This window comes from Carassius auratus, chromosome 31 (assembly GCF_003368295.1).
Source record: "Carassius auratus strain Wakin chromosome 31, ASM336829v1, whole genome shotgun sequence".
NCBI classification, from domain to species: Eukaryota; Metazoa; Chordata; class Actinopteri; order Cypriniformes; family Cyprinidae; genus Carassius; species Carassius auratus.
In genome coordinates, this window is record NC_039273.1 from 16,662,084 (window position 1) to 16,688,379 (window position 26,296).

General features: G+C 36.0%; 1 protein-coding gene and 1 pseudogene across 3 annotated transcripts; one reads left to right on the plus strand and one right to left on the minus strand.

Annotated features, from left to right (window-relative positions):
* Window positions 1-3,493: 3,493 nt before the first annotated feature.
* Window positions 3,494-4,354, minus strand: LOC113051197 (melanin-concentrating hormone receptor 1-like; annotated as a pseudogene).
* Window positions 4,355-4,527: 173 nt separating this feature from the next.
* Window positions 4,528-26,210, plus strand: LOC113050680 (growth factor receptor-bound protein 2). Of its 3 annotated transcripts, none has more exons than XM_026213899.1 (6): window positions 4,528-4,955; window positions 6,576-6,811; window positions 18,574-18,671; window positions 22,332-22,454; window positions 22,859-23,018; window positions 25,092-26,210. In XM_026213899.1, exons 2-6 carry the CDS (start codon window positions 6,734-6,736, stop codon window positions 25,275-25,277), a joined length of 645 nt encoding a protein of 214 aa, XP_026069684.1. In that variant the 5' UTR covers window positions 4,528-4,955; window positions 6,576-6,733; the 3' UTR covers window positions 25,278-26,210. The 3 variants fall into 3 exon arrangements, with proteins under 3 accessions (XP_026069684.1, XP_026069682.1, XP_026069683.1); XM_026213897.1 differs by having other exon boundaries at window positions 4,532-4,955; window positions 22,859-23,027; XM_026213898.1 differs by lacking the exon at window positions 4,528-4,955 and adding an exon at window positions 5,679-5,859 and having other exon boundaries at window positions 22,859-23,027.
* The last annotated feature ends 86 nt before the right edge of the window (window positions 26,211-26,296 follow it).

The window sequence follows — 26,296 nt, forward strand, 5'->3', positions numbered from 1 at the left end:
ATAAAACTCCCAGATTTTATTTTGTTATATAATTTAGTCAGTGAATGACATAACATTTTTTATGTGCAAGCATCCTCTAATTAATTTAAAAATGTCAGGGCAATACATTTGTCTGAAATCACAATGAAGATGAAAATGCCTGATTGAAAGAATAATATTTTGGAAAATAAAACCTTAAAGTAGGTTGGTATATGTTATATTTTTATTATATAGAAAAAATATAGATGTTAACATCATAACCAAATGGCTTCAGTGTTTAGGCTATTAATATCTGAAAAACTCTTGAGTGTAGTTTGGTGTGTGGAGTGGCAGTTCCTGCCCGCTGGCAATAAGCTTGTGGCAGTAATAATTCAGTTCACAATCACGTATTCAGGGTGTAAGGAAAATGTGTTATTACCTTTTACTTCATGGTCACACCGCATGACAAACAAAATTTAAACCTTTTTTGGGAATGGTATGAATGTTATTCAAAGTCAGCTGAAGCATGAACAGAGGGTGTACATTTCTAAGAATGTGATGTGCTCTGCCCTCCCTCCAACTCTGTAGCAGCTACTTTTTTATTGTTTATTTATTTTTTGTTCATGTTTCCCGTTATTATCAGCTCTTATGTAAGCACTATGGGATTAATGGAGTGAAGTGTGATAAAACAGTAGAATGCATTTGCTTTTTTAAAATAAAAAGGCTACTCAGATTTGGTGACACTAGGCATATAAAGGGGCAATGCATGGAGAAACAGGTGCCTCTGTTACCATGAGACTGCTGGTGCTATGACAAAATGTCACATATTCATATCTTACACATTACATTGTTATTTATACATTTATTCATTTGAAAGATGCTTTTTTTTTTCCCAAAGCGACTTACAATTGTGGAATACAACAAGCGATTTATCAGAATGGCAATAAACATGAGAAATGCCTGTTATACAAGGTTTCAGTCATCATACACTCTAAAAAAGGATGATTCTTTAAACGTTCTTTACATGAAGAATAGCATCCCGAAGAACCATTTTAATGCTGAAAAGTTTAGTGTTCTTTATTCCCACCGTTTGTTTTTCAAATGGTAACTGTCAAAGCACTTCATTACTTAGTTTCTGGAGTTCAGTGATCCAATTACAGACTGTCAGCACACTCTCAACAGGTAAATTATTTCATTCTTAAATTTAAATACAAATTTAACTTTAAAATCATATCTGTTTTTCAAACCAAAATCTAATTTTCTCTCCTTTTTTGATCATATTTATTACGTGTGAGCAGCTCTGGCTGGGGATACTCCTCTTCTTCACTATGTAAGTAACAGAGACATTGAATTTATAATCCATATTGTTAGATTTTTTTTTTTTTTTTTTTAATAACTTATTACTAACGGAGACTACACTCTAAAATGGCTCATTAGGCCTACTGAGTTTCTTTAGTTCAACTATCCAGCTACACAGATTGTGAACACACTCTCAGCATGTAAATGATTTCTTTCTTAAAATGTCTATAATTTTTACATTTCAAATTGTAACTGGTTTCTAACAAATCATACATTTTTCTCTTTTCAGTTTAAGTATCATGTAACGTAAGTGTGACCAGCCCTATTCAGTTAAAGATACTTCTCACCTCTTTACCACTAAGTAACAAAAATATTTAATTTATAATAAATTTTAAATTAAAATTAAATCTGCGTCCAAGGCATGTCCCTTTATCAACATCACAGGGTTGGGTGTGTGTGGTTCCCAAACAAGGAGAAAATAATGTATATATTATATATTTAATATATATATATTAAATTAAGATTCCAAAAATGAGTCTAAATCTCTAAATCTAATAAATCTTTCTTTTTTTAACCTGTCACAATGTAATAGAGGCTTTGAAAAGAAGGATGAGGCAGTGTAAACTATATTAATAATATAAAAAAGAAAATAGAAAGGGTGGTAAGTAGTTATGAAAAACTAAATTTTGCAAGAACCCCTTATATTATAAGTTGAGAAAAAAAATATCAGTGAGAAAACTAAAATTATAAATATAACAAATTGTAATAAAATATATATGGCCCCATTAAAGGGATATTTTGTTGTCATTTACTCTCCCTGATGTTGTTCCAACAGACATCTTCAAGATGAATCACAATGTTTGTGATTTAATTTGAAGCTTCCAAAAGACATGCACTTTTTTTTTTTTTTTTTACCTTTTTAAGGCAGGTCACTTTTCGATGGAACCTACGCTCACTCTCTCCATCTCGCCTATCCTCTGTGGTTTCATCCTCACTTCCTTCGCTCTCTCATTTTTCAGCTCTGGACACGAACAGTGCTACTGACTCTCTTTGCTCCACTCTTACATCTTGCTTGGACAACTTTTGCTCACTGTCTGCTCTCTGGCTTTCCGATGTTCTCCGTGAACATTGCTCTAAACTCAGGGCTGCAGGGAGGAAATGGCATAAATCAAGAAACTCTACCAACCTCAGTGTGTATCAGTCTTTCCTCTCTTCCTTCTCTGCAAATGTCCAAATGTCTTCACTGCTAAAACATCATACCACCACAACAAAATTAACAACTGTTGTGACGCTCGGACACTCTAAATATTCTCTTCTCTTCTTAATCCGCCTTCACCTCCTCCTCCATCGAATCTTACAGCTGACGACTTTGCCGTTTTCTTCACAAATAAGACAAGAACCATCAGTGACCAATTATCTACACCGCAAACTGAGGATAACTTCAATGACCAATGCACACCCTCTCTCCTCCTTCTCTCCACTCTGATTAAAGATAAGCAAACAGTTTACACAATATAGTAGAACAAAGTACAAATAATAATAATAAAATATTTTTTAAAAATCAATGTTTGATTGATGTTAATGGCATAACAAAGAGTATCAATTATACAGGCTACATATATGAACAGGTCTGAAATTTTGACGCATCCAAAATTAAAGAAATAAAACAGGGACTTAAGACGTAATCAAATGTTCTTAAACAAATTCCTCTGCAAAACAAGTACAGTGCCTAGTTGATACTATTAGTAGTGTAGAAAGACTGATAATATTACATTTTATTAATTTTAGTGTGTAAGTTGAAATTACACTTGACTTGATTATACAGAAGCATACTCATATTAGTGCTTAACAACATATGGTAATTTTTTTTATTTTCTTTGTCCATGATTTAAAAACACTGGCTTTTGACTTTTCAATATACAGTATCAACGGAGTCTGCCAAAACAACAGTCATAAAATTTCAAGCACATTAACAATACTCAACGCTTACTGCTAAAATTGTTTCCTGTTCCACTAAAACACACAGTTTTCACAGTTTTTTCCCCAAGTAAACATGGTCATAATGTGATGATGTATAAATACATGATACAAATGCAGCGCATAGAGATGCCAAAATGTTGATCTATTGTTCCATCACTTAGTTTTTTCCTTTTTATTTTTTGAATCCTTCCGTTTTATTTTTAATCAAATAAAGTTGACCAGTTCTTCGATTAGGTTGTTTTAAAGAGAAAGTATGTTACTCTGAAGTGTTAGCAGGTAAATGTCTTTGTCAGTCTGCGGCCAGATGGAGGAAAACAGTGGCCTCAGTGCTTCTCTTGTTGAACAGAAAGTGGTTGTGTGGAGGCTGGATGGCCACTATAAACTGCTTTTTAAAGCTGTTATTCAGAATAATATATAGAAAAGGATTAATACAGCTGTTAGTGTAACCAATGCTAATGGCAACGTGATAGACATAATAAAACAAGGCACTGGGTTTCTGTGTTCCCAGATGAACAAGCTGAAGGATGTAGCACGGAGCCCAACAGTGCACACTTGTTGGTTCCTCGGGGGAAGATGTGCCACTGTGGTAGACATGTGCTTCAAAATTTTAAAGAACACCAAACAGATAATCATGAGTGGAAGGGCGAACACCAGTACAAACTGATAGATAGTGAACCAGAGGATGCTGATGGATGGAATCTGTAGAATGAGAGCACATCCCACCATGCCTTTGTGGAGAAGCATCAACCCAGTGTACATTTAAACAGGAGTAATTAAGAGGAGAGAAAGCACCCACACCATCCCCACCTCACAACTGGAGACACAGGTTGTCCGGATGTGTTTAAAGCGGAATGGGTGAACAGTAGCCACATAACAGTCCAAGGTCATAACTGTGTGGATTTAGGAGCTCATTGTCTGGCTGTTCGAACCTAGGGCAGAGATGTGTGCATATAGATGCTCCAAAACACACAGATACGTTTCCCAGGAGCTGATGAATGAGAAAGGACATGCCAAAGAGGAAAAGCATATCCACCACAGAGAGATTGAATATGACAATGTCTGGTACCGTTTGTTTAGCCTCGCATTTGGTCTTTTTAATAATGGTGCCGATGGCAATAGAATATATATATATATATATATATATATATATATATATATATATATATATATATATATATATATATATATATATATATATATTGCAGCCAGCCTTCTCTCTGAATTATGGGGTCCAGCATTTTCACTCTTTAACCACCCGATGTCGCTCCGTTCATCTTGCAGTCCGCAGACATACGCTCTTGTGTCATGCTGCATTTATTCTGATGGAGAACTGGAACAACCAATCTTCTGGTTCGTTCCAATCTATCCTGCAATTTTAAATGCGAGGTTAAAGATTTAAGATAAGAGGTTACGCGCGTTTAAATCGAATCTCCGGTCTATGGTGCACGATATGTCATTTTGTGTAGTTTCACAATTAACTCAGTGTGCGAAGTTTTTGTTAGGACCTTTCCATCTTTGCAGACCATAACACGAAGGAAGCGGAAATTAACAGCCCGCTTGCTTTTCCCGGAGCCACTCCGGAGTCGGGAAAATTAACTGCAACAGTAAACCGTATAACATGATTTTACTGTTGTTAAAATACAGAATTTTTATTTAGTTCTTTATTTCACTGCGTAAGGAGGATCGAAGAGGGAGAGATCTGAACCCTGATGCGCTGGGTAAGTCATTTGTTCTTATCTAATCAGCTGACGAAAAGAGAGTTACACTGGAATAACTAATGTTCGGCTGGTTTCAGTCAGATTGGCGGATTTCTAGATAGAAGAACATTTAGATGCGGGTGAGAGTAAAAAAAAAAAAGGCGAAGGTGTTTGTGTATGATTCACATTGTTGAAAAGTTTAGTGTCAAAACAAAGGATCTCATCTTCACAATCACAGCATATTTATCAGTAAACGAATCTGTTCCCTTAATCCTAAATATTTACATATACAACCGATTATATTACACCCACTGCAGACGAGCGACGCGAAGCGACAAACTATAATGCTCGTATTAACATCATCAACGAAGCTTTCTCCAGTCGTGACGGATGCCCGGGGCCCACTGCAAATTGAGTTCAGCCACTCTCCGAGCTGTCCGGAGGTCAGTCTGGACTCGAGGACTCGTTGCTTGTCTGCAGCGTCCTGACAGCATAATCATAACGGCAAAGTGCTAGAATATCGCATGACTGGCTGTATCGAATAGCGGAGAACAAATCTTTTAAGTGAATCGTTCGTTCATTCCTTTGCACCGACTCGTGTTTGGTTCGTCCGAGTAAGGGCGTGACTCACTGGTATTTTCTCCCTTCAGCAAATAATATTCGAGTGTGGACTGTATAAGGAGATTTTCATTGGTTGGTTCGTTTGAAAGAATACGCCCCTTACTGAACGAGACTCGGAGAATCGTCTCTGAACCATTGACTTCGAATACGATTTGTGAACGATATGAATGAACGAGGCATATCTCGTTCGTAAGCGATTTGAAATAACTGGCCATTTTTACGTAAATATGGATCTGCTAACCGACTGAAGGGGCATGTCGTTGAGCAGCAAGGAAGAATTATGACCACACAGAATTAACATGACGTAAGCACGTTTACGTAAATTCGTTACTATTTATTAAGGCTATTTTATTTATATAATTGCTAGTATACAAATTCATGCAGTTGAATGATCTGTTTTGTTGTAAAGTTAACAAGCGAAAACTCTCTCCCTAGATTTTATTAAAGGATGAGTTTTTAACGAATCGGTTGAGTGAATGATTGACTCAAACACTGTACTGAAAGTACTGAACATAGACAGTAAAAGAAGGTACTGAAGTACTGAAAAGGCATATGATGTATCAGTAAGCGAATCTTCTTAGTGAATCGATTCAACTGATCCGAAACACTGGTATGAATGAATCAATCTTCAACGTATAAAAGCTTAACGGGATCTTGTCGTGAATGCCTGTAATGACGCATCTCACTCAGGAACGAAGGATTTGTTTGTACTTGTAATTAGCTAACATGTAAAAGTCCTTTGTTGTGACTTCAGTTTTGCAACCAATGTGTCAGATCAGCATGAATCAAGCTCTCACCAGCCTCCAGTCTCACCAAGACACCCCACATTACATCTGGTTCCTCTTATTGGCTAATAGTCTGTTGCAAGAAAACGTCAGCTCGACCCAGTTATTCCGTTCCCTTTATATTTACGTACATTGCACAGCTGCTTCATACCACATCTAATTAAAATTTTTTTTTCCCCTGATGCTTTGTCCATAGATAACTACATTTGGTTCAGATCTTTATGTCTGTCTGCAGGTTGACAGCACCCAGACAAGGAAGATCTGTCACTCCACAGTCAGCAGTGACAAGGACAGATATTGGACTGAATCAGATCAGTCAGGACTGTTATTCTGCCTGTAGAAGCACTTCCTTCTGGAGCTTAATATCTGTCTCGTGTCCACACAGTCCATGCCATGGAGGCAATAGCTAAATACGATTTCAAAGCTACTGCGGATGATGAATTAAGTTTCAAGCGAGGAGAGATTTTAAAGGTAAGTGCCGTTTGTTACTGCTGCATTTTTTCATTCCCGTCTTTCTGTATGATCAAGCTATGAGGAACCTGATGTCTACAGAAATCTCTAGCTTATCTGTTTGTTCTCATTCCAATGGCTGGTTTACAGGTATTTAGACCTATTAACTCTAATCAGTTTTGGAAATATAGCATTGATTTCATAAAGTCTGAATGAGCAAGTCAATGTCTAGTCCGTTTTATCTGTATATCAGTTTTCAAATGCACATTGTTTCAAAGCAGCTTTACAGAAAATCTTAATTAGAGCAGATTAGAGCTGGGTGGAAATATAGTTTACATTCTTGGATGATATAAACAATAACAGAGGAAGATGTGCTATATGTTATGTACTGATTTACATGAGTGTACTTATGTGTGTGGTTAAAGTTGGATGTTCTATATTTGCTACTTTAAATATAAAGCTATTATATATGAGTGATTAGTATATTTTACATTTTGCAATCATATGAATAATCAAGTGATGGACTGCAACAAGAAATTATAGCCCACAGTTTGTCACTGATGGTAGGAACTCAGCATTGTGAATTTGGATGTCATGTCGTCTTGTTTATCTGCTTTAAACTGAACAGACATTAAATAAATTGAAATGAAGGTATGAAAAAACTTTCATTAGCTTTGAGGCCATAAAATATTTTATCTTGGCTCTTATTGCTGTCATATTTTTTACAGCTTGATAAGTTATGCCATAAAATTACATAAGGGTGTTTGCACATATTTCAGAATATTCATTGGTTGCCGGGGCACAGTTCTTTTTTTTTTTTTTTTTTTGTGCCCAGTAAAGTGTGAAACAGACTTAAATTTTTCCCATGATGTCATTGTGTGGCCTAAATTACATTTAGGTTCAGATGATAGCATGAAAGAACATGAGAACCATGAGGAAAAGATGGCAAAGGTGGTGACACCTGTTCACAACTGCCATTAAAATGAATAAGAATGCTTTCTCTTTATATTATATATTCCTCCTTACCTGCAACTAGCTTGAGAGTTGCATACAATAATCTTCAGATTTTGAGGGTCAGTAAGATTTCTTATTTATTGTTTCAAAGAAATTAATGTTTTATTCATCAAGACTGCATTAATCATAAGTGGCAGTTTTCTTTTGACCTTTTATTCATCAAAGAATCCTGAAGAAATAAATTTTACATTTTCAACACCGGTAATAATAATAAGAAATGTTATTTGAGCCCCAGATCAGCATATTAGAAAGGAACTTGTGACACTGAACACTGAAGTAAGGGCTGCTGGAAGTTCAGCTTTGCTATCATAGAAGTAAATGATAATTTAATACATTCAAATAAAAAAAATTTATTTTGAGATATAATAATATTTAACAATATTCCTATTTTTACTGTATTTTTAAACAAATAAATGTATCCATGGTGAGCATAAGGGTGCTTTCACACTAGCACTTTTGGTGCGCACCCGGGTTCGATTGATGTCAGAGTTCGGTTCGTTTGGATGATGTGAACGCTGTCTTCCGTACTTGGATGAGCACCTGCGAACCGTACCCGAGTCCGCTTAAAAACAGTGGTCTGGGGAATGCATCATGTGGACTCTGGTACGGTTTGCTGCTTAGGTGAACGCAATCGTACCAAATCGCAGAAGTGAACCGCTGTTAATGACAAATTATTTGATGAAAATGTGTGTTTGTGTGTGTGTTTCACTTACTTTCCTGATGAGCGTGACTGACGCGCTGCAAGCAGAGAGCTGTACATTTCATTTATGTTCACCTTCAACGTTCTCTAGAGCATTTTCAGTACATTCGTAAGACAGACTCAAGTGCCGTTATGTACCGAAGCTTTATAAACAAAACAAACAGTTCAAAAATGTAATACATAAAAGTGCACAGAGTAATGTTATGCATTTGCTGTCTTCTCCTGCGCTGTCGTTAACAAACAATGGGGTAAACAGCTGCTGGCTTGATGAAGTGAATCGCGGTTCGGACTCAAATATTATAATATGAACACAGTCCAGCGGGGGGAGGGGGGAGCAAACGAACTCGGGTTCGGACCAGGCAAGTGAACCAAGTGTGAAAGCACCCTAAGAGACTTATTTCAGAGACATTAAAAAACACATCCTGCTTCTTAACCAATAAGTCACACTACTCAGACTCCCCCCAACCATCCACCCCTGAAGGGTTCAGCTTCATCCAAAAGATTTTGGACTGGATTCAGAAGCGCTTGCCATACTGCTGTAATTTAATTTAGGTCATGGATCATCTATTCTTGCCCCCTGGACCTTTCATCTAGGAGAACGCAAGGCTTCAAAGTGCACATCATTCTCAATGTTTTAGACAACTTTTAATCAGCAGCGTACATAAGTACTCTCTGCTTTTGGATTCTACCAACCATTCTACCAAATATGACCACACACTGCCCTTTTAACTCCCATTTTACTTTGTATTTGGCATGCAAATAGAGTGATAGAGATACTGGGACAATTTTAACTCCAGCAGAGTTTATATATATATATATATATATATATTAGGGGTGTAACGGTTCACAAAATTCACGGTTCGGTTCGGTTCGATACACTGATGTCACGGTTCGGTTCGGTACGGTTCGGTACGTTTTAGATACAGCAAAAAGAAAAAAATTGCAGATAAATTTCCTTGATTTTTATTTAAATGTTTTATTTATTAAAACTAACAAAGTATGAATGTTCTTAAAACCTGCGTTTTCCACTACAGAGTAAGGTCTCATATCCGCGGCTATAACGTAAATGCACCATTCGCTGCGGTGATGTCCGTATACGGAGCCCGGGACGTCACCTGTAGGAGAAAAAAAATCAATCCGTGGCGACGGTTTTGCAATCCGTCCCCTCAGTTTATAAACCGTACTCACGAATTCATAAACTGTTCACTCGATTTAACAAATCGTGCCCACGAATTTCCAATCCGTGCACTCAGATTTTGTAAACCGTACCCTCGGTTTTTGAATCCGTACTCACAAATTCATAATCCGTGCGCACGCTTTCGCAATCCGTTCCCTCGGATTTGTAAACCGTACTCACGGATTCATGCAGCAAACTCCTACGTGTTAACATACAGTTTTATTGAATATTATTATGTGGAATAGGTTTACAGCAAAGTGCCTTAAGTGATTCTCTATCAAGTGTAGTACGAGGTGGAATACAAAGATTTAATAAGAAAGATGCGCATTAAAATCTTGTTCAATTGCTGATAATCTATAATAGCACTTGATTATTATTGTGCAATAAACCTGGCATTGTGACTGACTCTGGAGTAATTTTTTCCTCTTTTGTAAGTTATTTTGGATAAAAGATTCTTATGCATAACCTGTTTAATAATATATAATAATGATACAAATAAAAATAAAGTTATTTTTTATAATTTTAATTTGTAGGCTAAATAAATGAGTACAAGACAGTAAAAATGTTTGTCATAAAATAATTTGTGAATTGCTTTAAATAACCTTTGACAGTTTTGGAAATGCTTGTGTACAATTCTTTCTTAACATGAAGACTTATTTTTGTGATTTTATTATACTAAGCTCCACCCACCTCACCCCACCTGCCGGAGTTAGATGCATGTTTCACTGTTAAGTGTAAAATGCGTGTCAGTTTTCAAATCCGAGGGAACGGATTGCGAAAGCGTGCGCACGGATTATGAATTCGTGGGTACGGATTCAAAAACCGAGGGTACGGTTTGCACAATCTGAGCGCACGCATTGGGAATTCGTGGGCACGGTTTGTTAATCCGTGGGTACGATTTGTTAAACCGAGTGAACAGTTTATTAATTCATGAGGATGGTTTATAAACTGAGGGGACGGATTGCAAAACCGTCGCCACGGATTGATTTTTTTTCTCTCCTACAGGTGACGTGCGGGGCTCCGTGGTACCGAGCCTTCAGCGCGTACTGAGTGAGCGAGCGCCTGACTGAGTAGCCTAACATAAACATATAAGTGTGTTTTTTTTTTTCTTCGGGGGTGTCAGGGGCGTTGCCTGTTACGTCGTTTGGGTTATTGGGCTACCTTGTTGAACGCATAACATTATATTTCACACACCTTTTTTATTTTCCAAATTTAATTAATTAGTCCAACGAACCGTTCGGTACATAATGCGTACCGCGTACCGAACCGAAAGCCTCGTACCGAACGGTTCAATACGAATACGCGTATCGTTACACCCCTAATATATATATATATATATATATATATATATATATATATATATAGCGTGTGTGTGTCTATGGCAAGTGGGATAAATCTCAGTAGGCTAACACTAGCAACTTTTCTTATTATGTCATAATTACTATTTATCATACTACAAATGCAGCAGTGTAAAGAGAGGGGTGCCAGACCTTCGTCCCTGATTGTCTTTTCTTTGTTGACTTTGTCCCCATTTAGACAGAAGAAGCTTGGGAGAGTTGGTCTTAGTATTTTTCTTTCCCTGCTCTGTGGCAATGCCAAAAATGCCTACAAAAAAATCCAAAAATAAATAAAATCCAATCCTAGGACAGACAAAAAAGCAATGATGGGATTTGACAGTATCTCTGGATTTCTGTAATTTCAGAGCAATTTATGGAAGCTACAGTGCTAATCGGCTGAATTCGAAAACTGTAAAACTCAACTGTTTAACTCTAGGGTAGTTGAAAAATTAGTGGAGTGTTCCTTTAAGCTGTTTGTTGACAGTATAATAGGCAGAACACTTCTGTTCAAGTAACAAAAATATATTTGCAATATATTTGTCTTTAGTGCTTTGACAAAAGCCAGAAATGTATTTTCAGTATTTCTTTAGCATCATTCATACTGACTTGTTGGTTTCGATTGAATTGAACTCAAGTACGTTTCCCCTCTTGGTGCAGACCTTTTTGGCAGGTGTGAATACAGCAATCACACTTGGGTGCTGACCAAACAACCGTACTTTACTTCAACTTTATTAATCCCTGAAGGGAAATTTAGATGTCACAGCAGCACAACCATACAATGAATAAGTTAAAACAACTTTAAAACAACATTCACAAACAACATAAAAACTTGTTCTCCAGTATCAAGTTGCAAAGCATTGTAATTATATACAAAAACATAAATCCCAAAAAGTATGTCATCTTAAATAACACTGATTATACAACCGAATTGCCGTTGGGAAAAAAGATTTCCTATAACGCTCCCTGTGACAGCGTGGATGGATCAATCTTAAGCTGTGGGTACTCATAAAGTCACAAACTATTTCATTTAAAGGATGACAATCATGATTTATCATCGTATAGAGTTTCCCAATCATTCTATCCTGCATTATCACCTCAAAGGTGGGTAACACACTCCCTACGACAGAACCTGCCTTCTTTATTAGTTTATTTAACTTATTCTTCTCCTTTTCTAGCAGTCCCCCTCCCCAACTTGTGACAGAGTACAATATCACAGATGAGACCACAGAGTCATAGAAGGTCTTAAATAGTACATGACTTACACCAAAGGACCTCAGTCGCCTTAACAAATGAATACGACTTTGACCTTTCTTATAAACATGCATCATGTTGTCAGACCAATTGAGCTTATTATTCAAATATACACCCAAATACTTGTACGTTTTTACAATCTCAACTTCTGACTCTCTTATTTTTACTGGTACCACTTGCTGAGGAAAACTACTAAAATCAACTACAACTTCCTTTGTCTTACTTGCATTTAACCTAAGACCATTTTTCTCACACCAGTCCACAAAACTCTTTAGTAGCTCCCTATATTCACTCTCATCATGGTCCGTTATACAGCCAACAATTGCTGAGTCATCAGAAAATTTCTGAAGGTGACATGATTTAGAATTGTACTGAAAATCTGACGTATAAAAAGTGAACAAAAATGGAGCTAAAACCGTTCCTTGAGGGACTCCAGTGCTGCACCTCACTACTTGAGAGACACAGTCCTGCATCCTCACATACTGTGGTCTATTTGAAAGATAGTCAATTATCCAACTTACCATACCATTATGTACTCCAGCATTTTCCATCTTACTTTGCAATAGTGAGGGCTGAATAGTATTAAATGCACTAGCGAAGTCAAAGAAAGTAATCCTGACAGTACTGTTCGGGGTCTCTAAATGACTTAAAGATTTATGCAAGAGGTATATAAGTGCATCGTCAACCCCAACACCAGTTTTATAAGCAAACTGAAGTTTATCCACAGCACCACACAATACTGACTTTAAGTAGTCTAGTACTAATCTCTCAAACACCTTCATTAACTGTGACGTTAAAGATATTGGTCTATAATGTGAGAACTCCTTGGGATTTATTAACTTGGGTACTGGTACTATGCATGATGTCACTTACAATATAAGTGATTTGCTTTGTTTTCATTTGAATAAATGCAGCTTTGGTAAGCATAAGAGACCTCCTTTAAAAATATTTAAAGAAAAAATCTTACTGACTCTAAATTTTGTAAATAATCTTCAAATATATTTATTATTAAATAGCCATGGTAATGTGTAGAATGTTTTGGATAACACATTAATTACTTTATTTCATTTTGTACTTTTTGTTTGGAACTTGAGTAACAAAAACATAGAAAAAGTTTCATGCTATACTTGATATCAAAAGAAAATATAAAAAAAAATTAAAACACATTTTCAGAGCTACCCCCAATAGTCAATTATTTTGGAAATGATAATAAATATACTAGTCCAAGATAATGCAGAAAATCTGATAATATTTGCTAACCCTTTTTTGCTAACAATCATGCATTCAAGTGCAAAACATTTTTATCGTGCAATGCTTCAAAAATACAAAAGTCATATCTGGCCCTTATTTGCCATGTATTACAGTCGAAACTTCATCTTGGTGAAAGAAGCGGTTAACAGTTCTGCGCATTAATCTTCTCTGGTTGTTAGGTAATATTCTCTGGTGACCTCTCTAATTTTTTTTTGGACCTCTGCCTTCTATATTCACAAGTCCCATCTTTCTCTCCCTCTTCTCAAGTCTTCTCAGTCTTTTGCTTTGGTTTAATGGATACTCCACCCCAAAATTAAGATTTTGTCATTAATTACTTGACCCCATGTTGTTCCAAACCTGTAAAAGCTTAATTTATCTTCAGAACACAATTTAATATATTTTGGATGAAAAATGGGAGTCTTGTGACTGTCCCTTTGACTGGCAAGTAAATTGCATTGTAAAGGTCCAGAAAAGTATGAAAGACTTCATCAGAATAGTCCATCTGCCATCAGTGGTTCAACCGTAACGCTATGAAGCGACAAGAATAATTTTTGTACGAGAAAAAAAAAAAATGTCTCTCCACATCACCGTAGCGCCATTTTGGAAAATATCCATTGAACACAAGCAGCTTACACTCTTCTGTGTCAGCCGCGTTGCATGGATGCACTGTTTATGCTCAGAAGAGCGTATGTTGTTTGTGTTCAGCGGATATTGTCCAAAGTGGCACTACTGTGATGCGGAGAGCCACAGAGGAGACAAATGGTTGACTAAAGTCTTCGCGTACAAAAAAAATTCTCGTCGCTTCATAATTTTACGGTTGAACAACTGATGCCAGATGGACAATTCTGATGAAGTCTTTCATACTTTTCTGGACCTTGACAGTGTAAGTTACTATGCAGTCAATAGGACAGTCACAAGACTTAAGTGAAGAACAAAATGATTCCAAATGTAATGCAGTGGAGACTTTGTTTGTGTCGAAAGTGTGTGTGTGTGTGTGTATGAATTGTCTTGGGTTCCTATGGACAGAGCTTGTCAATGTTAAGAGCAGGCTGGATGACAGATTTTGTCAGAGGCCTTGCGACTCTGCTCTCTCTCTGCATGACTGTTGTCAATGCCTCCAGATTTACACTTAACTGGCATGCCATGACAATTACGACCGGAAGTTATTCAATTTCGCTGAGAGCTGATAACATGAACAATAGCAACTGTTGGTGATTTCATGCAAAACGCATGTGAGCCGTGTCTTTAAAGGTACTGTATAGTGCGTGTAGTGGCGACAGAGAATGTAATTGATGTAATTATAAACAGTTTCCCTGCTCCATATCTCTCTGTCCGCATACAAGTATATAATACAAATTTGTGGTTATTATGTGTTGATTCGATCCATATTCCTTATACTTTATTTGTTTTTTTGCAATCATTCCATGAAATTAGGCCGAGCTAACCTGACTGCATTTATTTTTTAACCTGACTGGACCCAAGCATAAATGGCATTGAAATGTGCAGCCTGCAGCCACGCAGTCAGTAAAGATCAATCCTGATTTGTCCACTTCTCCATTGATTTATTTAACATTTATTTAATTTATTATTACATTATTGCCTGCCTGATTAATGGTTATAAAAAAACTTATTTCTGAGTTTGGTTTTCAATTGTGACAAGTGAATTGGAAAAATAAACATGATAGCCTAATAAATCATGAATTCTAATTGTCTGTTCTGCAATGCTGTACCTCATCTCCGGCAAAGAGATTCTACACACAAAAAAGAAAAGCCCTTCCTGCATGAACAGGCACTCATTACGGTTCGTGATGGATCTCATAGGTTACAAATAGGGCTGGGCGATATGGAACAAAAAATATTTCTTGATATACGATATATATCACGATATCTTTACAAGAAAAATAACCCCCCAAAAACTACGGCAAAAACAAATATGCCAAATATTATGTTTAGTGCCCTATGAAATGTTTTATTTTTTCTTCATATGTTTTATTGTTAACTAATTCTGTGATTTAGCATGTGTAATTATTTAAATGCATAAAAACAACTTAATTTGTAAAAAAGTTTTTTAAAATAGCCTCATGAAATGTTTTTTTCCCCTCTGAAATTCTGTGTATTTAAACTTTTCTGGTTATGAAATGAAGGCATAAAACTTTATTTTACATTATTTTTTGGTAAACAAAGGGGATTTATTATTTAAAATAAAACATGGAAGAAATGTTTGATTATTCCTAAAAAAACAATTATGTTAATTAAGTTTTAATAGTAGTAGAAGTGGGCTATGTACATTCTGCTGAACAGTAGTAATAGATTTCTGGCAAATATTTGTCATTAAATTAAACCAAACTTTTATTTTGATGGGTTACCGTACCTTTACAGTTCTGTGTATGTGATACTACAGTCTATGATATGATATGTGATGCTAGTTTTATTCAAATCAAATGGTCAAATGCTCATGAAGTGACTCTCAGTGAAGTTCTTGAGATGTTCTTCATGTGTTTACATCCTAATTTAATCAGACGACAGATGCTGAAATTACCGTGAGCGTCACGCACGCTTCCGTGTGTGTAATAGAAGAAGATGTGCTTCTGTGCCATTAATTAACACAGACATGCAGAACATGCAGGATTAATATTTAAATAGACTTTTTCGGCTTAATATTTACAGATATTAGTTCATATCGCGATTTGATGTGAGTGCAATGGCTGACTTTTGAATAATTCATTCAAAATTTGACAAATTTCGTGACATTCCACTTTAAACTGTAAATTCCATTTTTATGACTGGATTCCGCGATTCCGTCTGTGTTTTCTGCATCGCGAAAATCATAGGACCCTACAGTAGACATTTGCCTGGTATTCGCCCGACGCCTTAAAACCAAAGTATATCCATATAATTGAGCCAGTTGTCCTTTTTTGAGACTAGTTCTGTAGCCTCTGGGCTGGTTGCGGACGGCGCCATGTTTATGAGACAACACGCGAGAAGAGGGGGAACAAAATCAAGGAGGCGGGGCGAGCACAGCACAGAGAAGACAAACAACCAAAGTGGCGGAATCAGAATTAAATATAAAAATATATCGATATAATCGATATGTCAAAATTCATTTCGTGTTTGAAAAAAATATATCGATATATTTTAAATATCGAGATATCGGCCACCCCTAGTTACAAACATATATGTTCCTTTTCTACGTTTGTTTCTCAAAAATTCACTAGTTACTATGTTAAAGGGATCAGGTCTTATCAGGTCCATCTCATCAATGTTTTGGACCCGACCCTGCTTGGGTCTCGGGTCCGACGTCAGGTTTTTTAGAATCCAATTTTTTTAAAAATGAACAGCCGCGTAGAACTGAGAATTTAAGTTCACGCTCCTTGTATTCCAGCAGGTTTAATGGAATAGAAAAAAATTGTAAATGTATTTTCAGTGTTGTGCAAACTTTGTTTGTTATGTCGTTGTTGTAGCAATCTGCAGCTGTAAGTACCTGTAAAATCTACTATCAGTCGACCTCTAATTTTGTCTTTTTATTTTGGCCCTTGTCAATCGTTTGCCTTTAACATGGCAGAAATAGCTTTTATTTTATTTTTGTGTTTTATTTTTTTATTATTATTTGTCATGTTGGACCTAATTAGGTTATCTTATTGTACTCTTTTGGGCACAAACGCACGATCAATTTCTAAAGCGTTTCTAAATTTTGCCACGGTTTAAAACTCTTTCCCACTTTCCTGCTGTTACTGTGCACTTTCTGCCTAGCAACAGTGCTTTGCTGTGGGCAAGCTTGCTGCAGCTAGTATGGTTTCCTCTGAATAGGGATTTAGTGGTGGTGGATTTGGCCCAGCTGACATCTCTGAACCATAAACCTATGTTTATAATTTGGTCTTGGTTTTGGCATCACATTCAGCTATCTGTCTGCTGTATTTTTTTTTTTTAATTTTAAGCAAAGCTCTGATTCTGTGTTTTGTCTCGTACCAGTTTTCATCCAACCACTGTGAGGGGATTTACTGGAAAGACACAAAATTGGGGCAATTTTTGCATATGCAAATTCTTCACTGCGCCCACCCACATAGAGATTTCCTGAGACACAGATTGATTGCTTGTTATTCACCAAGATGACAAGAGGGAAAAGTGAAAATTAAAACTATATTTTCCTCTCTTTATTTGTTTCTCAGAGTGGGAGTAGATTTAAAAAATCAAAAAAAAAAGTAAGTCTTTATAACTGAGCTGTATATATAGCTGTGTTCATTTCTTCCACCCAGAAGTTACCAAGACCTACTTTCATTCCCCCCTTTTTTAATATTTGGAATTTGACATCTTGGCTTATTTATACTGTCACTCTATTTTTCTTGAAGGCAGAGAAAACAGGCGCCATGGTGCGGTGGGAGTGAGAGCAGATTAATGGTTGTTTACAGAGAGAGGGGATGGGGGGAGGCCATCTTTCTGAATTGTGAGAACGTTCCAGGCTATAGGATAGGATTCCCATTCATCTAAGACGGATGTGTCATAACATACTTGACTTTAGCAAGAGTGACTTAAGCAAATCTGCTGTGAGCCTAAAATAATCACATAAAGTGATGATTTTTCATATTTGTCCACTTCATCTGTTTCAGCCCTTTTCCTCTGAAATTGTACTCTGGGCAGTAATGCACTCCTTTCTTCATTTCATATTTGATGGTGGTGGTCATTACTATACATGCTATTATTGTGGGTAAAACATTGTACTTCAGTTATAAGAAAAGAGACATCAAATCCCAGCCATCAGGACCGATGCTAATGGCCCAAATCTTTTTGTGTTATCCATCTGGTTCAGGTTAGCATTTCCACAAAATAGACTGTGTGCAATGTATTTCTCATTAGTGCCAGAGAAGTCTTATGTATACAGGATGTTATGAGTAGCTTAAAGCTGAAATGAAGGAAATTTCCTGTGTGCTATTTTTAGAGCAAGGCCTTGGGTTTTAAACACCACAGCCAGTGATACGGTGGGCTCTTTAGGGCTCTTCTGTGGGCTGATTGAAGGTTTACTGGGTCAAGTTTTAAGTGTCTTTTGTTTTCCCATCAGGTTTTAAATGAAGAATGTGACCAGAACTGGTACAAGGCAGAACTCAATGGAAAAGAAGGATTCATCCCTAAAAATTACATAGAAATGAAGCCACACCCGTAAGTATTTGCTATTTTTAGTCAACAAAAGATTGAAATTATTATCAATTACTCACTTACATCAATTTTTCTAATTTTTGAAACACAAATGAAGAACATTCAAATGACATTTTTGGCCCCTTCTTTGAAAGTCTACTGGAAAAAAAGAACTGAATGTTTAAAAAGTTAATAAAGACTGTAATCTGTATGAACTGAGCATTTTAATCAAAGTCTTCTGAGAAAAAAAAAAATTATATATATCAAGAACAGATTTAATTGAGCTATTCCCAGAGGCTCACCCTTACTTGCCTGGTCAATGAGGTTTGTACTCACTTGACACACAAGCTACATAGCCCTGCACATAACATGCAGGGGGAAAAAATTTTAAATCTTCCACACAACATAATACTTTTTTCCCTCAATGTCTTATATTGCGTACACTATTTTACTTGAAACAAGGGAATGAGTTAGGAAATGTTTATTTTGTAGTACACACTTAACTTTTTTTTCATGTCATGTGCAGCGCACTGAACAAACACATATGAGCTTCTGCAAGAACCAGTGAGGTTTGTTCTCAGTGCCTCAAGCAATAAAACATCACTGTTTTGTGGAATAGACAATGTAGGGCCAGAAATCTCTTAGGTTTCAAGAAAAATATTGAACAAAAGTCTTCCAAGTTGGTTTGGCACAACAGAGTTTTTATGGTTGGGTGAACAGTTCCTTTAATTCATTATTTATACAAAGATACCCTGCATTTCCTCTGTAAGTAACTGTAGGAAAATAATGCAATAACCTGTATTTAAAATTACATTTTTGAAACTTTAGTTGTTTCTTTTTTGTTGCATAATGTTAATGTAATGTCTGATTATTACCAATTAAGTCATGAATCCATGCCTCTTTTAGAACAGCACCTTTTCAATATACACAAGGTTGGGGAGTAACAGAATACATTTAATGGCATTATGTAATCAGGATACAAAAAAACTGGTAACTGTAATTTTGTTATGTGTGGCTGTAGTCTAAAAAGCATACAACAAAGGAGTAAAGTACAGGGAAGTAATTTTAATAAATCCACAGGGAGAACAGAACAGGCACAAATCACCATTATCAATACAGAACAACCTAATTGAGGAGAACACTGGGCTTAAATAACTGGAGGAATGTAATCAGTAAGAACAGAAACAGGTGTGGAGTTAATTAAAAACTAATGGAACAGATCAACAAGGGACCTCTAGAAAATGGAAATACAAAACAGAAACATGTACAACCACCATGTCGAAGCAGAATGTCTGATGACCACATGAAGAAAGGCCTTTGTTACAACAGAAAGTTTTGCCCAGAGCTATAGGTTTTAACTGAATGAACAGTTTGAATGCGCAATTAATCTTTCATTATATGTGACCCTAGAGCACAAACCAGTCAGTTTGAGCTGAATAAATAAGCTTTCCGTTGATATATGGCTTGTTAGGATCTGACAGTATTTGGCCGAGATACAACTATTTGAAATTCTGGAACCTAAGGGGGGGACAAAATCACAATACTGAGGAAATCACCTTTGAATTTGTCCAGATGAATTCTTAGCCATTCATATTACTAATCAAAAATTTGAATGTGTTCATTTAATTATTTATTCCAAATATCTTCATGGAACATGATCTTTACTTAATATCCTAATGATTTTTGGCGTAAAATAAATACATTTTGACCAATACAATGCTTTTTTTTTGCTATTGCTAAAAATATACACCAGCAACTTAACTGGTTTTGTGGTCCAGGGTCACATATATGCCAAATGTTGCCAACAGACTAAGGGTGAAACTTCACAGGATTAAACTTTGCAGTTATTTTGAATAGTAAAATATTATTAGCATAGTTTAATGTTAACATAATTCAGTGCATATGTCTTATATTTGCTTGAGGGAAAACTGCAAATTTGTATTCTGTATTATTTTGCTGTTGTGTTTCTGTTGTGTTCTGGTTTCATTTTAGCAGAGCATTTAGTTTCAACATAGTTACATGGCATTTTCTTAAGTATTTTATATTATGCAACAGATTATAGTCATATTATATTTTGCATCATATACATAATAAATATGTAAATTCATTATATAAGTATTTTTGATGATATTGATTTTACTTGAATTTATTTACAAATGTGACCATGAAGGAAAGTAATCAGATTAGTTAAATTTCATTGTAACGTGGGGTTTTGTTTTTTGTTCATGCTTTTCATGTCTTTTATTTTGCCTTGTCATGGTTCCTGTCTAGTCATGTGATTCCCTTGCCCTATTGTTATCCTGCAATTGGTTCCTTTGCTCAATGTGTCATGTTGTCGTTGGTTGTCTTATGGTGTACTCACATTAGTCACGGTTGCCTTGAACCAAGCCCAAGTGCGATTATCCCCCCTCCCCACTCCCTCGCTGGCCTGTACTCCCACTGGCACTAAACTTTCCGGCCCATAGCACGCTTATGTCATGTATGAGATAACAGAGAAAACCACATTCGCTAATATTCTGCCGAATAATTAATAATAATTCATTTATAATCATGCCGTGCATTGGTTTTCACTTGTATGTATCAGAAAATTATTATGGAGACAGCTCAGGTTGATTAAATAATTTGCAGTTTTACTAGAGCTTTATTCGCCAACTACATATCCTGTTCATCAATAAGGTAAGAACCAGAGCCATTATAAACCTAAATATACTTAATTTAATAAAATGTATTGAAAATTGTAGAGTAGTAGTAGTAATACAATATGTTTGCATTCGTAATGATGACAATAGTGCACATAAAATAGTATCTTTTCCACGCTCCAGCACGGTTAAGCGCTCACACTGCATGCGTTCTGCGGAACCGTGCGCTAGCCCACCTCTTCCAACTGGGCCAGGGCTAAACGAACCGTTCCCGAGAGTGGCACAGAGCACTCACACTAGTCAAACGAACCAGACTTTGGGGGTCGAATGCACTCGGGCACGGTTCAAAATGCCTAGTGTGAGTACACCCTTAGTCATGTGTCTTGTCTCTCATTGATTGGTTTTTTATCAGGTGAGCCTTATTGTTTGATATAAATACTGTAGCCCTCATATTGTCATTGTCTCAGGTCGAGTATTGTCCCTCTACCTCTGTTGGTGAGTTCTTGTTTATGCCAAGTCTGTTCATGCCATGCCATTCCAAGTCAAGACTGCTCAAGTCAAGTCTGTTCATGCCAAGTCAAGCATTTCTTCATTTTTTTTTTGGATGTTTGGATTTTGGATTTCACCTTGTTTAAATAAAGCTGCACTTGGGTTATCACTACACTCGCCTCCAGTGAAATCTTTACATTCATATTGTGGTGCTTAGATAACATTAATGGATACTTTTTTCATTAAGTCATATGTAACTGTAACGGAATATACCCCCCCCCCCCCACACACACACACACAAGACTGAATATACAATATACACTAAAACCAATCTAATAAACACACTCTGTATTTCTCAACTCAAGTTCAACTACTGTCCATCCAGTAGACCTGGACACAATTATATATTATATATCTGATACATTACAGATGAGGTTCCCTGTCTCATAAATGCTTTGCAATCTCTAAATCTGAAACTCATCTATATTGGCATGTCCACAGTGCATTCTACAAAGTCTCTTTAACTAATGCTTTTGTATTTGTTCTGAACACGCAGCTGGTTTTATGGGAAGATTCCCCGTGCAAAGGCAGAAGAAATGTTAAATAAACAGAGACACGATGGAGCTTTTCTCATTCGAGAGAGTGAGAGTGCACCTGGAGACTTCTCGCTGTCTGTCAAGTATGTATTGGTCATTCTGTCTGAATCAATTCTAATGTTTCGCCAATTTGTATATGACTGTTCTAGTAATGAACACTTCGAAACAAAGGCTGCTGCTTTTGACATTTTGATGCAGTAATTGAATCTGTTCTTTTGAATAGGGGCATGTCAATGAATAATTGATGCAATGCAGCACACAATATGGCTGTCCTCAGCACTTTATTTGTGTGTTATTGCAAATTATTTTTGTCTTGTTTCTGAACTAGGGCAACACTGTCTGAATCATTCAAACAGTTCTCCACCAATAGCAGCAGACCTCAGAGCTCTTGATGAACTGAGCAGTGCAGAGTTCTTCACTGTAATTGCAATATCCAAGTGGATATGATGTAATTCTCTATACACTGTTTGCTTTCCCTTTCCCTTAGATTTGGGAATGATGTCCAGCACTTCAAAGTCTTACGGGATGGAGCAGGAAAATACTTCTTGTGGGTGGTCAAATTTAACTCATTAAACTCTTTAGTGGATTATCATCGGTCCACTTCTGTGTCCAGGAATCAGCCCATTTTTCTCAGGGACATTGAACAGGTACCACAGGTAGGACTAAAGCAAAAAAAATATTTTTTTTCTGTATCAGAATTATCATAAATACTTTTAAATACTTAAAATATAAATACTTCAAACGAACATTTGCACCAACTTTTTATCCTCTTATTAATAAGACCTTAATTTTGTCCCTATGTAGAATTATTACTATTATTTTTTTTTATGAAGATAACATCTATTTGAAAATTAGCTTCAACATTTTTGGGGATGTTAGCTCTAGGGCATCAGTGGCTGTTCAGTGCTCAAAAACCCTCCGAGGGCAGCCTTATCTTGGCTAGTTCTTCTGGAATTTACTGATGGCTCAGAAGTGTATATAGTAGTTAAACGTGATATTATTTGTTGTGGGTAAATCTAACTGCCAGTCTTTTGTCTCATTCTATTATTTGTTCCAGAGGAAATAGCTTTGACCAAGGGCAAAGTTACATAACGTTATATTTTATTGTAATTTATTATTTTAACTTTAATGTTGTGTATCATAGCACTGCCTTTGTTTTTTTGACTGAATTGCCTAGCAACTTTTATGATGGCTATTGATTTGGTCTATTAAATATTATTATTCAATAAATAATGTTTATATAAATAGTAGTGTTTAATAATAGTATTTAGTATTGAGAAATGATGTGTTCGTGATTTCAGTTAAATTCTTCCGTCATTAAATTGCTACAAAAGATTGTTTTTACCAGTGAGTCAGCAGTAAAGGCTTTTATATTGAAAGATTGAAACAGGGTGGTAAACAATTTTTACTTTCAACAACACTTTGTAAGTGGCAGCCAACAAGTGCACTGTGCAGATGAAAGGATAGTAGAACAAAGATAACGCTTTCCTCAGAGGAACATACACATTTTAATGTTTTATTCTGAATGTGAGATTGAGCTTTTAATAAAGTAATACAATAAGCTTTTAATGAAGCAACTCAACGCTCCTACATTACTAGTTCTAAAGTGATGTTTTCTAATGAAAAAAACGGAGGCTTGGGCTCAGCTTTTAAACTCAAACTTGAATCTGTGGCAAGTAGTTCCACACAAAAGACTGTTTTCAAAGACATTCCATTGTGTTTCTCCTTATTATTTACACACTTGTGCAAAGATTCAAATAAAATAAACAGTACTTTTCAGATTTTTTATGTAGGTCTATCATTAGTTTTTAGGTACAGAAATTTAATAAAGTAATTAAATGTAAAATAACGTTGCATATTTGACTGTATACATTAAAAATTAATCGTTACACCGTTTGTGTGTGTGTGTGTGTGTGTGTGTGTGTGTGTTAGGGCTGAGCAAGTTAACGCATTATTATATCACGTTAAAGCATGACTTGATTAATGCCAATAATTATTTTATCACACGTTAACACAGTTTTTATTATTATGAAAGTCCAATGCTCACTGGCTCTGAATACACATACAGACAAATCATGGGTCACAGGAAGGAATGTTCCCGATCAAATTACTTAAATTAAATTAAAAAAATTAAAAAAAAATAATTTATGCATTTAGCAGACGCGTTTATCCAAAATCAATTTCAAACCCCCATCCTTGTGCTTGATAGCACAATGCTCTACCAATTGAGCTACAGAAACACTAATTAGTTGCACTAATTTAGGCTAAGCATCAACATTCACAAACCACTGTCTACTGGTATTTTTAAAAGAATGACGAGCTAACTTTGTGGTTTATTATTTTGAGTTGTATGGGATGCGGTAACCCAAGTCCCTCTCACAATTTATTGCTTTACAATTCTATCACTTTTGCGGCACAGAAAAATTCACACAATTTTTTCTATTAACGCATTAATGTCCAGGCAGTGACAAATAGCTTGTTTTATATTTGATTTAATTACATTAATGTTATAAGTTCAGATAACATTAATGTAATATTTCAACTGCTACTATATAAAAGGAACCGGAGTTATAAAAGGAACACTTCTATATATATATATATATAATATTACTCCAACAAACTAGTCTAAGCACAGTCATGATTGCAGTTACAGCCAGGCATTAGACCACATTCAAGGCAATATTGTCATAATTCTCAACATTTCTACTTTTGTTCCTCAGCATTCAACATATGTTCAAGCTTTGTTTGACTTCGACCCTCAAGAGGATGGAGAGCTGGGTTTCAGACGTGGAGATTTTATCCATGTCCTGGACAACTCGGATCCTAATTGGTGGAAAGGGGCTTGTCACGGACAGACCGGAATGTTCCCTCGCAATTATGTCACACCTGTCAATCAAAACATGTAACTTTCATAGAAAATGTTTGCTTGCTTAAAGCACCTGTGGACTTCCAGCTGGGTTGCCATGGAAACAGAAACCGCAGATTGATGGAGAAAAAAAGGCTCAGTTGGTGATATGGTTGTCGATTTGCGGAAAAATAAAGACTGTGCTGTTTGGAGTGGTTGACAGTTTAAGAAGCATTACAGGCTGTGTGAGAAAAACGCTCCAGACTGATATTCATGTACTGTGTATCACATCAACTTTGCTTCATATGCAATTATATTTCATGCTATAAGACATCAGCTGTATAAACAAAAAAAAGCCACAATATCACCGTCACAATACTAGTACAGTTTTGCACCAGGATTCATTTTAAAACACCATGTTATGCTTGATTTGTATTGTTAAAATGCATCAAGCATTTTTCATGCTTGATTTTTGTATTTTTCATCTTTACAGAAATAGTGTTACTGTGTTATTTGGTGTGGGATTATCAATCATAATTTCATTAAGCCATATAATTTAATTTCATACTTTAGTCAAGTAGACTTACATATAGTCATAGCTTTGTATTAAAGTTGTAGTTTACACAGAAATATTAATTCTGTCATTATTTACTCATCCTCATTTGTTCCAGATTTTTTGACTTACTGTAGAAGTAAGTCAAAATGTGCATAGAAGAAAGAAAGTCATACAGGTTTGGAACATCATGAAGGTGATGCCAGAGTTGATTTTTATGGGTAAACTGTCCCTTTAAATCTAAATAGCTTGAAAATAATGTAATGGTGCCAAAGCCTCTGTAGCAGAACAGTGATACAATGTAACAAATTTGGAGCATTTAATGAAGCCCTTTAAAATGGCACTTGGTATATAATTCCATTTGGGATTTTTAGTTGGTTACTCTACATGATTCCTGAATAAATTACACAGAATAAAGATACTTCCAGTAAAACCTCCTAATGCACTTGTACAGATCTTTATTTTTGTGTGTGTGTGAAAAAATAGTTTGAATCTCAAATGTTTGATATATCTGCTTAGTAGTTAAC

Bases quoted from the DNA above. Each gene is read 5' to 3' on its own strand.
- LOC113050680 (XM_026213897.1), top strand. From the start codon at position 6,734: ATGGAGGCAATAGCTAAATACGATTTCAAAGCTACTGCGGATGATGAA. The intron at 18,672-22,331 runs GTAAGTATTTGC...CTGAACACGCAG, and splicing joins ATAGAAATGAAGCCACACCC to CTGGTTTTATGGGAAGATTC. The intron at 23,028-25,091 runs GTAGGACTAAAG...TTTGTTCCTCAG, and splicing joins ACATTGAACAGGTACCACAG to CATTCAACATATGTTCAAGC.